This window comes from Gopherus evgoodei, chromosome 9, assembly GCF_007399415.2.
Source record: "Gopherus evgoodei ecotype Sinaloan lineage chromosome 9, rGopEvg1_v1.p, whole genome shotgun sequence".
Classification (NCBI taxonomy): domain Eukaryota; kingdom Metazoa; phylum Chordata; order Testudines; family Testudinidae; genus Gopherus; species Gopherus evgoodei.
In genome coordinates this window covers 107720926-107733791 of record NC_044330.1, presented here as the reverse complement: position 1 = coordinate 107733791, position 12866 = coordinate 107720926, and the positions used below count along the sequence as shown (strand labels likewise).

Genomic DNA, 12866 nt, shown 5'->3' with positions numbered 1-12866 from the left:
CTGCACGACCTCCCTGCAAGGCCTGACACCTGGCAGACAGAGAACAGTACAGACTGATGGGAGGCTGACAGCTCCGCACTGGGACGTTCTCTTGTACAGTATCAGAGGGGTAGCCGTGTTAGTCTGGATCTGTAAAAGCAGCAAAGAATCCTGTGGCACCTTATAGACTAACAGACGTTTTGGAGCATGAGCTTTCATGGGTGCATCCGACAAAGTGGGCATTCACCGAAAGCTTATGCTCCAATACGTCTGTTAGTCTATAAGGTGCCACAGGACTCTCTGCTTCTCTTGTACAGGTGTAGCTCCTCTCCTTGCCCCTTCCTCAGGTGCCCCAGGCAGTTTGGGTGAGCAGAGTGAGAGGGAAAGATAATTCTCTCCTGGCTAGTCACCATCACTCAGGGCATGTCTACATTACGCACTGGATCGACAGGCAGCAATCGACCCCTGAATCCTCTCCCATCAACTCTCGTACTCCATCGGGGAGAGGCACAGGTGGAGTCGACGGGTGGGTGTCAGCCGTCAACTTACCACAATGAAGACATTGCGGTGAGTAGAGTTAAGTACATCAACTTCAGTTGTGTTATTCACGTAGCTGAAGCTGCATAACTTGCATTGACCCTCCCCTGCCCCATGTAGACCAGACCTAAGGGAGCCAACCTGCCTTTCCATTTGCTGAGCACAGCGGTGAACTGCCCACCAACCCCCATGCCCTTCCACAGCTCAGCTCCCAGAACCAGACCACGATACTGCACCCACAAGCCACCCCTGGTCACCACCACCTTCAGCACCCAGCACTTTGGTGCACCAGTCAGCACAGCAGCTCCTGCCGTTTACGATGACATACCCCAGTCCCCACATGCAGCTCAGCTTGGTCTCCCAGGGCTGGAACCGAAAGGAGAGGGTGACAGCATGACCAGGGCCTGGAAATACCAAGGGGCACATCAAACCACAGCTTATTTAGCACCAGCCCTGCACCTTTTAATTACAAGCCCGAGAGGGAAAATGCCAGTCCCCAGGGAAGCGACTATCAGAGACAGATAACTTACACAGCAGGGCCAGAGTCCCTGCCAGCAGTGGAGCCAGCACTCCTGGGAGCTCCACTGGCTCTGCTCTCCCCTGGCTGGAGTGCCACAAGACAGTGAGCAGCTCACCCAGATAGCCCCACCCAGGACCCTTTCCTGGCAGCCCTCATGGAGCTAAGGTACAGCACAGACTGTGGGCTAGAGCCATCAGGAGAACTGGACCCCCTTGCTTAGTGACTCACCAGTGAGGTCCCCACGCTAGAGGAGGGGAGGTATGGCAGAGCCCTACAGGCATGTCACGCTCTACACAGCTGAAGCAGCCTGTGTCACTCACACAGCCCTGGGCTAAAGAGAAGTGGACATGGCTGGATCCGTGGAAGGGGCCCACGGTGCTGCAGCAGGGATCTGGGAGGGGGAGGGATAAAAGGGCTATAGCAGCTGTCATTTATCTCATTCCAAACTTGGCTCTGACCCATAAGCATGTCCAGGGATCAAAGCGATAATCCAGCTAAGAGCTCCCCTCCCATCCACCCAGATCCTGCCTCAGGGATGTGGTGGGGGTGGGAGGAGTCCCATAGAAAGCATCCTACACCCCGACCACAGCCCCTGGGGGTGCAGCAGCAGTGAGAGCCCCAGCACAGATCTCCAGTCCCTCCCCCTCAGGGTATGAACCCACACCCCCAGCTGCAGCCAGCAGAAATTCCCTTTGCATTGCATGCCAAGGTGAGCTCTGGGGGTTTTACATCTTCCACAGCATCCACTGCAGCCTCTGCCTGAGCAGGGCTCACTGCACCACGGGGCTGGCTTGCTACATGCAGCGAGCTGGGATGTGCACCAGCTTCTGAGAGTCACCTGCTTGCCCTCCCTGTCCCAAGTGCCTCCTATGGGAAAACGCAGAGAAGACAGATCTCGGACGTCAGGATTCCAGGTCAGTGCTCACTCCAGCGCCTGGCAGCCTCACTTGAATTTCTCCTCCCACTTCCTATTGGTCCTTTTAGTCTCAAGTGGCCCATTCCATGGAGAGTCATAGACAATGCTGCCCTGAGCCTGGATCTGCCACAGGCTCTGTGCAAAGAGCCCACCACCAGGAAGCGGGTGCATCTCAAAAAGGGGGATCTAGAGATTCAATGCAACGCAAAGCCTACCTCAGTGCAACATTAGGGCTTGGTATTATAGGCAGCAAAGTCACAGCTCCCTCAGCAACATGCACTTGGCCTCATGCCTCCCGCGCAGTCTGTATCGAGGGCTATAGTGAGGCAAAGGTTGGACAGCACAGACTCTGCACAGGTACATGGACCTAACCTGGACTGCAGTGGAAGCCAGAGTGCTGGGTTGAATTGTTAAGCTACAAGGTTGCACTTAGGTTCTATTTCCCCTACGGCCTGGGGGCCAGAGACATTTCTAGGAAGACAGGTTCACTTGAGCAGCCAAGCTCCCTCCTCCCTAAGTTAAGGAGGGTGATGAAGCTTACAGCCTGCAGGGCCCTCAGTGGGCTCCAACAGAACTGCATTTGTCAGCCAGCTTCTGCTCAGGTCTGGCCAGAAAGGAGCCCCTTGCTGAGGGCACGTGTGCGCCACGGCAGGGGACTGCCTCTCTGGACTCCAAAAAGCCACCTTGCCCTCTGGTGAGGAGAAAACTCTCCCGGGGGTTCTGCAAGCAAAGGGCAGAGATTCTCCCCAGAGACTGGCCTGGTATAAATGTTCAGAGGTGGGGCCTAAGCTGCAATGGCCTCTGTCCAGCAGGAGCTAGTCACTGCAGAGGGCCCCCCCAGCAGGTGACTCCAAAGGGCGGACGGAGCACCCGACACTTCACTGCAGCAGGGGTGGGGCACTGCATCAGGCACAACGGCCTCACACTGCAGTTTACCAAGTGAAGGCTTGGGGTGAAATCCTGGACCAATGACGTCAATGAGAGTTTTGCTTTTACTTCAGTCGGGCCAGGATTTCACCCTTAGCATCTGAACTAGGTCACCCAAACCTCAGCAGTCCCGGGGTTGGGGGCCCTCTCCTCGTGAGCCTGGGAAATGGGGAGGAAGTGCACCTTACCGGACATAGAGAGATCTCTTCTCGCTTGTCCGGAGAGAGCCCGACCCAGAGCTCATGCTGCTGTTCATCATTTGTTCTCTTAAATCGTGGATTTTGGATTCAAAACGGCTGTACTCTGTGGAGAGAAAGGGATGGTTAGTGAAGGGAGGGAGCTGGCCTGTCATACCCCCACCAAACCACCCCGGTCCCACGGAGAAGGGAGAAACAGAAAGCATGTTCTGAGGTTAAAGCAGCTTCATAGAAAGGGGGCAGCTGCAGCCCAGTTGGAGGGAACACAGCTTCTCTCGGACCCAGGGAGGATGAAACTGCAGCATCAAACCAGATGCATCTCTCTGCTAAGATGTGTGAACACAAAGTGCAGGCACGACGCACAGCGCAGGCGCTGCCTCCTTAGCCCCAAATCTAGTCTATCTGCAAAACAGCTATTTCTCTGCATTGGGGAGGGAACCCCACCGCTTGCCATCCTCGAGTGCAGATCCAAGAGCTGAGCAGAGAGCTGCCAGCAGGTATGTGGGCCAGGTGCTCCCAAACCTGATCACCTTTCCAGTGCGGGGCCTGACCCACCTGAAGAGAGGGGCATGCTGCACAGAGCACTTCCTGCTGCAGAGAATGGAACCAAGCATCTTAGTGCTGGGCCAGCCAGCTAGTGGCAGGAGCCATTGCACCCTCTGGGGACTGTGCAACAGCCCAGTGTGAGGGGCTCTCAGTGCTGCTCCCAAGCCAGCTACTCCCCAGTAGCAGCACAGACCCATTACCAAAGCATTTCAAAGGAAGGAATGACCAACCTTAGTCACTTAACTCACCCCCCGCAGGTGGATACTATGGAAAGATAACAGCCTAGCTAAGAGAAAGTCCTGCACAGCTCTGGGCTCACAGCCGCACCGGAGCTGGGCTCACTCTCCAGTTCTAAAGGCCTCCCTAGTTTGGGGACCCACTTGGAAGCAGCCCCTCAGCCTGTCCCTCTGCCAGCCGGGTGTCAGTGTACATACAGGCAGCTGGGATGGGGTGACTTGGGAAGAATCAAAGCCAAGCCTCAGCTCTGAGAAGGAAGGAGGATGAACATGACAAATTCACTGCATATCCCCCCACCCCGCCAAGAACCATAGAAGCTGAACAGTAACTCACTGGCTGGGGAGAGCTCCAGAGAAACTGGCAAGACCCTGCAGTGAGCTGCTTGCAACCTCGTTCTTAACACCTGACACTCCTCCCAGCTCCCTCATCAGACGCCAGGCTGACCTACAACTGGGTGTAAAGGTCAGGGAAGGAAGGCAGAGGGTGGAGACAAGGTTTCTGCTCACCAGAAGCAGCTTAAGAGAAAATTGCTCCTGTGCTGCCACTCACTCTGCTAGGGGATTTCTGAGCATTTGCACAGTGAACAGTGGGACTGAGACCCTGCCCCAGACTCTAGGGTGGAAATGCCACTGTACTCTCCTCTCACTAGCACCATCCCTCAAAGTCTGATTTGGGGGGAGGAGGAAGCTCCCCCAGGGGCAGTAAAGAAAGGAAGCCACTGATCTAGCCATAGCACAGCAAACACACAAAGTCACTTCCTGCTGGGGATACAAAATCTTAACTTTAGCTACTGGGTCACGGTTATTTTTAGTAAAAGTCATGGACAGGTTGCGTCTCAGAAGCCTGCAACTTATCCATGGGGGAGAGAGGGACTGACAGTCTAAGCCCCAACTGGGGTGGGCGGGCGGCTCACAGCTCTTCTGGCCCCGCAGCTGCAGGCAGCAGGGGCTGCAGCAGTCACATAGGTCATGGAATCCATGATGAAATCGTATCCTTTTACCAACAGCCCACAAATCCTATGAGAAAGAGACACCCTCCTGCACCGGTATAGCAGGCACTCCCGGGGAAACATCTGCCCAGGCCATCTGCCACGCTCAGAAAAGCGGTGTCCTTACCATCGCATATACAGGCCCTTTCTGCCTCTTTCCAGTATGGAGGCACCATTCACCTATGTTGAAAACAAAATACAGCCGCAGATTCCACCAAGAGATAGATCCAGAGCCCAGCAGCAAAAAGCAGCCTTGGCAAAACCAAGTCTCATTCAGTGCCAAGCTGCCTCGGCTGGGTGGGGAGCACAGCACACAGAGCGTGCTCAGGTCATGCGGGGGTGGGGGAACTCTTATGTTTTAACCATTCTTTGGTTGATTCACAGAGCAGAGCTGCCTCCCAGCCTTCCTCAGTTGGGAGGATCAGTGCAAGAAAAATCCTGAGCAGGGTGAGGAGGAGAGAGAAATGGAACCAGGGAACCTAAGGGTTGTATGTGGGGAGACGACTATACTCCCCAATGCAAGTACTGCACCGTGGCTTGAATTCTTCCTGCTTTGCAGCCCAGGGCTCCCACAGAGTCTCCTCCTTGGTAACAGGCCTAGTGCAGCTACTTAGCAAGTGATGTCCTTTTGTTTTCTTCCTAAAAAGGTGGGGCAGCTGCTGCTAGAGCTGAAGACATCCTTAGAAATGCACTAGGACCTGGAGCACCAAGCAGAGCTACTGCTCTAATAGCTTTAGGGGGGCACCATTGATTCTTGCAATGCAGTTTAGACTCAGCATTTATCTCCCAGACACTCTCCCTTCTTTTAATGGTCATGTTGCTATTGTGTTCTACCTTTTGCTGCACCAATTTCCTCCTCACAAAGTACTAACCCAGCCCAAAAACTACAGCCATATAATGGTAGGGCTGAATGGTTAAACATGCAAGAGTCAGGAAACGCCAAAGGAACAGAAGCAACTTGAATCTAGGAGTTGTTTTGTTTTTTTTTAAACAAAGACTGAAGAGTCTTTTCAGGTCCTGTGCAAGACCCCAGTCAACCTGAGCCTTTCCAGACACACTTCCCTTCTCTATGATGTTCTCCTCTCCCCTCTCGCTGTGAGATCTCCACACAGACAACAGAGGAAGCAGAGACACTGACCAGACACATCATGCTGTCACACACAGGAAACACATGGAGGACAGAGAAATATTGGTCCTCTTCTTTCTGTTTTCGTGCCCCCTGATGTTAACATGTTTTCGTTAAAAGTATTAGGGGAAAATTCAGTCACTGTATGGTGTGTAAGCTGATGGCGTGCCTTTAATTTTGTCCCCTGTGCAGGTACATTGATAGTTTACATGGTCATGCACTCTCTCAAATACATCAGCACAACAGTTTTTACTAACCTTAGACACATACCTACGTTAGAGCATGAGACACTTCGTACCCTTGTAATTTCATGCGATTTCTGTCAGAATGGTTCAACCTTATCTTTACTGGCAGACTTTTTTAGACAAGCCCTCTTCACTATAAGGTAGCTATGGTAATTACGTATTACTTATTTTCTTGTTAAGCCAGCAGCACAGCCATCCTTGCATGCAATTCAGGAGCTGAGAGAGGTTGTTAGCTGCAGAGCTAAGTTCACAGCTGAGACTCATGGAATTTCACTGAGCTGCGTATGGGCGAACTGTGTCGTGTCGGCACAACCCCACTGAAGTCAGTGGGGCTCCGTACAGGACCAGGGCCTACCTACACCACAGAACTTTGACCATGAGTATGTTGTAACTTCTGTCATACACTGTACATAAACACCGTTCTCTGTACTACTTCTTCACAAAGCTTTCATGGATTGATTGCCTGGCATACACAACTACAAGATACTGCACATGTATAGCAAAGCTTTACAAAAAGATGCGTATTACGTGGCATCTGAATAACAGTATGCGACAACATAATTAAAGACTACCATATCAACACCAATGCACAAAGGGGGCAGGGTTAGGGTTATGCAACCTGAACTCTTGGCATTTCCTGACTTTCCACCCACTTAACTGCGCAGTGGCGGCATTCCTGGAACAACCTTTTTATACTGAACTGCCAGAGTGAGGCTAAAAAACAAAAGGGTCTGAGCTGGAGATGCACAGAACAGGCTTCTGAAGCTCTGCTGGGTTGCACGACACCCCAAAGCTACACGATGTTCAAAAGAAGGTCATAAGGATTTTATAAAGTCAAGAAAGTCCCCCAGCCCACTCCCCAGGAAGTAAACTTGTTTTGCCCAAACAAGGGAAAATGGGCTTCCACGGGAGGGCTGGGGGAGCCTGGGCTAGTTCTCTCTCTTCCCCTACCTTGGAGCTGCAGGAGCTCCTTTGCCATGTGGTGTCCCCAGAAAGGGAACTTAGGCTGCTGGGTCTGGCTTGCCCCCTCCTCGCCCCACACTTGCTATAGGTGAGCTGAAAGCTCCAAAGTATTGCCAGCATAGCATGTGTTGCTGCTCCAGTAGCAGCTGGAGTCCTGCCTTACAGTGTTCCTGTTAAGTTATTCTGACAGGCTGCCACAGTTTTCCTAAGGAACAGAAAAGTAAAAAGGAAACTGGCAATTTTTTTAACACTCTACTTCAGCAAAAGCTGAACAGAATGTCATGAGACAAAGACAAGACACTTCTCCAGCCATAGGGCATCCCCTTCTCTAGAGAAGCGTTATTCACTAGGTTTCATTACAAGTGTATTAAATCAAAGAGAGAGCCTGGAAAGGCAGATCTCCACTGCCTTTCACCAAATGGAATTTATAGGCAGCAGGTTTAAAACAAATACAAGGAAGTTATTCACGGAGCACACAGTCAACTTGTGGAACTCCTTACCTGAGGAGGTTGTGAAGGCTAGGACTATAACAGGGTTTAAAAGAGAACTGGATAAATTCATGGCGGTTAAGTCCATCAATGGCTATTAGCCAGGATGGGTAAGGAATGGTGTCCCTAGCCTCTGTTTGTCAGAGGGTGGAGATGGATGGCAGGAGAGAGATCACTTGATCATTGCCTGTTAGGTTCACTCCCTCTGGGGCACCTGGCATTGGCCACTGTCGGTAGACAGGATACTGGGCTAGATGGACCTTTGGTCCGACCCGGTACGGCAATTCTTATGTATATGCTGACAAGAGGCCAGGATAGTCATTTGCTGCGAGAACACTCGAACTCCATCATCTGCTTTTTAATCAGGAAGTTGATTTTTTGCAAATTTCAGTTAAAGTCAAAGAGCCACATACAGGCTGACACCAAACAGCCCAGTACAACCCAGTTGGTTATTTTGGTTTCAGTTACTCAAATCTAAGGGGAAGCCTTCTGGTTTTGCCCTCAGAAGATGAAGAAGCAGTTTGGGGCCCAGCAATTGCCTTTTTATGTAAGTGGAACTAGTCACCATTGAGTTTCCCGGGACAGTAGATGTCTGTCTGTCCCTTCGGGGAGAGGCTAACAAGCAATGTTGGCGATCCAGCCAGCTGCTGCAGTGTTCCTAGTGAAATGACAGATCAAGACTCCGAGACCCAGCACTTACTGCCCATGCCTATAACAGGCTAGAACATTATCTGTGGGTCACACATGGCTTCCTACCCCAGAATCCCCATCAGATGCCCCCTCTGCTTAACTTGGTCTGGCCACTGTTGGAGGAGCCAGATGAAACATGGCATCCCCCCATTTCAGAGAAGCACCACCCTGCACATACCCCCAAGCACTCCACTAGGTCACAGCGTGTCTCCCACGTCACTAGAGGAAGGAGTCCAACTCCCTGCCTTTCCCACAAGCTGTCCTGAGTTGATCAGGGACCTCCCAGCCCTTGTTACACACAAACCCTCTCTGCCTGCTGACAGATGAACCTAACTCCTGCCAGAGAAAGCCAATGGCTTGGTTTAGAAGGAGACAAACAGCTGGAAAGGGGCGGGGGCAGGTTTAATATTAACGAGAAGCAGGATCAGTGTGGAACAGCTCACTAGCAGGGATTGGGGGGGAGGGGAGTACTCCAGCTCCCAACTCCCTCTCTCCCTGCTGCTGCCAGCCAGGTAACCATTAGCCACAGCAAAGGCCAAGGAGCTGAGCAGTGTCCACAGACACACCCCTGCACTAGAGCAGACTAGACCAGCGTTTGCTCAGGACCCCAGGCAATGACTGGCTCTCCAGCTGCCTAGAGAGGCAGTAAAGATGTTGGTTCTGGAAAGAGCCCAGGTTACCAAGGTGCTCTGACCCTGCACCTCTAACCCACCACTCAGAGCTCTCTTTCCTGCAAAGTCCTGCATTCCTGATATGTCAGCTCCGCCACTCCCATTCGCAGTGCACTGCATAGCTTCCAAGCCCCGCACCAGGGTCAAAGAGCCCAAAGCCGAGTGGAGGTAAAACAGAGAGCCCGAGACAGCTGGGGGCTGGTACTGGTTTGGAGCAAGTGGGAGCCAGACAGACAAGCAAGGAGGGCGCTACAATACCTGCAGCCACCCTAGTTCAGCAACACTGGTTTTATTTTGAGCAGCTAGCTAAGAATAGCACATATTGAGCCCAGTGAAGGCCCCGGATCCCCAGCCAGGCTGCCCATCACAGCCTGGGAGGGAACAGCTGGGCAGGGCCTGGGTCTCTCCTGCAGGGGCTCCCACTCGCCTGACACACTTGCTCGACAAGCAGTGCAGTAGCAAAGCCCTCTTCTCCATGCTCAGCCCTTCTCAGAGAGGGGGCCAAGTGACCAGGGTGGGAAGAGCCTGTAACATACGTAAAAACAGCACACTAGGCAGGGGCATAGAGCGTGGGAAAAGAACAGAGGAGAAGAAAGGCCAGCCCAGGAAGGAATGGGTGGCTGGCCAGCAAGTCCAGGCCTGGTTGGAGGAGTCAGAGCTGTGGTTCCATTGTGAGGAGGGTGTATGGCTGGTGGGAAAGGCCCAGGATGCACTCACTCAAGTGCATGTGCTCTCGGACCCAGCTTCAATTGGTATGTCATTGGCTGAGGACCTCTTGGGACTGTCAGATCAACCTTTGCTCAGTGGCTAGGTAGCTGGGGAGTGACCTGCTCATGGCCTGGGAGCTGAGAGGCTACCAGCATGAACTGGACACTGCAAGCTAGACCCCAACACACGTGTGAGGAGCAGGAGACTTACTGTGGTTCCCGTCCATCCCAGGCTCTCATGCAGGCTGTTAGAGAACACACACATCATCTGACAAAATGGTAACCGGAAAGATTGCCTCTCCATTTAAATGTCGCTGTTGTACACAAAGTCTCACTAGGGAGCTGAGCCAGGGAATTAGGGGCACTAAGCCCTGCATTAAGAGAGGGGGAGGATTTATTGTTTCTACTTCACACCTTGGTAAAGAGCCTGTAGAGCCATTCCTCTGCCAGGCAGGCTTACATGAAGTAGAGATCTGTCCCTTGAGGTCGCAGGGCAACACTACCCCCACACCCATCCTGGAGAAATCTCTGTGCTCGGAATTCTTCCCACAGCAAGCCTGAAAGGACTGGAACTCCCCAAACCATGCTGCTCTAGGATTAGAAATCCATTGGACTATTGTCTGCATCTCTCTCTGCCTCTCCACCCCTACAGCGGAATAATGAGCCTGGGTGTTAATGGCCTTAGTTACAATTCCATGTGGGCTCCTGTTTATTGTGAACGTAGCACTCCTTCCCCTACAGGACTGTTGTTTCTATGGTAAACGCATTCAGTGAGCGAAGTGAAAACAGCGAAGCAGTTAGGTGTTAACTCAACAGCCCCCAGAAAAAGCAATCCCCCAGGACACAACTGCCACTCATCAGTGCCAGAGCTGCGGCTGAAGCAGGACTTGCCGGGAGTCCCATAAGTGTGCAAGAGCAGTACAGGACCTCCCGTATCATGTGGGCTGTGATGATTTAGTACGGATCTGTTGAGATCAGGGGCTGAGACCGCCTGCCAAACATCTGGGTTTAAGTTAGATCAGGGGTTCTCAACCTGGGGTCAGGACCCCTCAGGGGGTCACGAGGTTATTACATGGTGGTCGTGAGCTGTCAGCCTCCATCCCAAATCCCAATTTGCCTCCTGCATTTATAATGGTGTTAAATATATAAAAAAGTGTTTTAAATTTATAAGGGCGGCCACACTCAGAGGCTTGCTGTGTGAAAGAGATCATCAGTACAAAAGTCTGAGAACCATGGAGTTAGATCTTCATGTCTGTTTGCAGTTTCCTGCAGTTCTGTGCAACCTGCAGCCGAACTGCAAGTAAGCAGCTTCCTGTACTGAGCAGCAAAGCCCTGCATGTCAACCTGAGCAAGTGACTGGGCCCAGAATCAACCTCCCACTAAATGTCACTTCATGAAGAATGTTGCACCCTGCAGACTGTGGGTCTCTGGCCCAGTATAAAAGGGCTCTCTTGGATTTCAGCTACTATGACACTGGACCCTTAGCTGGTGATACTAAATTACACATACACCCCCCAGGTTACCAACCCAGGCTTCTCCACTGACTCCCAAAGGGAACTTGTCAACAGCACTCACTGAACAGCTTTCTAGGACACCAGGAAACAGTGAAAAGGGAGGAAATGAAAGCCATCAAGGAGCCATGTGAGCAAAAAGAAGAGTCTCAGTAAGGCGACACTAAAAGCTGGAAAGGAGCCCCTCCTGAGGATACAAGGAGCCCTGCACATGGGAGTTGTGCTCAGAGCCAACCAACAACCCAAAAGACCAAAGACACAGTGGGCAAGGAAGTGACTGTGAATCATACCTAGAGTCGCAAAACTCAACAGGACCCATAATGACTATTTCTATTTCTAGCAGGAAGTACTGGCCAGGATGGATGAACCTCAGCAGGGCACGGGCCGGCTACATCCGCCTGCAAAGCCAGAGAAGGGACACGGCACTCCGAGGAGATGTGGGAAGGCTTGCTAAGTACGTTGCCACAGCCTCAAACTCCACAGAACAGGTCTGTTTGTTCTGGGACCCCACACATGTGCAGCCTCATTGCAGAGGGAAGAAAGGGTCCCTTGCTTTCACTTACGGAACCTGTGACTTGCCTTGTGCTAAAGTTAGTCAGTGATTTTTTTCTGCTTTAAAAGTGACTTATTTTATTGCTGTTACTTTCTCTCCCTTTGAACTTTGGGGTTAATGCATTAATTTCCCCTGACTGCATCCAGCATGCACCTCTGGCACTGACCACTCGGTATGTTTGGAGGAGAGGGACTGAGGCATGATGCTGAGAAATGCCATGTGACTTTCTAAAAAGACGTCATCACTGTACCGGCTCCATGGTTTTCCATTCCCTTCTGAAGTCAGCTGCAGGAAGAGTCACCACAGCAAAGTTCTTAAATTTGAAAAATGAAGGGCACACCTGGCATGGGTTACATGCCTGACAATAACTCTTCATGGATATTTAGGGCATTGTCAAAATCTTGGCCTTTGTGCCCATGGAACGCAAAGCTGACAGGAAGAGACACAAAACATGAGAGGGCTCCTTTTAGAATTGCAACACCGAACAGCACATAGAAGTGGCTTTTTCTTTTAGAAGACTTGAGGTAACCTCCAAAGGCTTTGCACCAAGCTCCCATCTCTATGCACAGGTGCTTAGAAGACAGAAGTAACTTGCCTCACCACGATTTTATCTTTGATCTGTTTGTTTGGGGTGAGGAGAAACAGAATACCTGGCATTAAGAAGATGCCCAAATCCCAACAATTTGTGTAAGTGACTAAGTGTCAATACTAATCCAGAATTTCTGTGTCTAAGCTCTGGCATTCATAAGCATGGGCAAGGGTGCATTCACTTACCACAGCCCTGAACAAGCACCCCAAGCCTCTCCTGCAGTCATACAGGGTTTGGAGGGGATAAGTTTGCAGATCCTGGATCTCTGCTGCTAAGGGTAAGTTTCTGCCAGTTCCTTCCTATGGGCCTGCATTGCGAGGCTCTGAATAGGGGCAGTTCATATCCACTGCTTTCTAAATGCCTGTGTCTTGTGTCCATGCCCATTGCAATCATGGGTTCACATCTGCTCCTTGGTTTACTGTTCCCTTTTATTTGTGCATAAGCAGGGACCACTGTTGCTACCAGTGCCATTCTGA

At 51.5% G+C, this 12866-nt stretch overlaps 1 protein-coding gene across 9 annotated transcripts in view; it reads right to left on the bottom strand.

Moving 5' to 3' along the window:
* Positions 1-12866, bottom strand: part of DLG3 (discs large MAGUK scaffold protein 3) — a 192194-nt gene that overhangs the window by 29007 nt on the left and 150321 nt on the right. For all 9 annotated transcript variants that reach the window (XM_030574753.1, XM_030574754.1, XM_030574755.1 and 6 more), the window contains one exon: positions 3068-3182. In XM_030574753.1, the coding sequence (XP_030430613.1) occupies positions 3068-3182 (115 nt within the window). The remainder of the gene's footprint in view (positions 1-3067; positions 3183-12866) is intronic.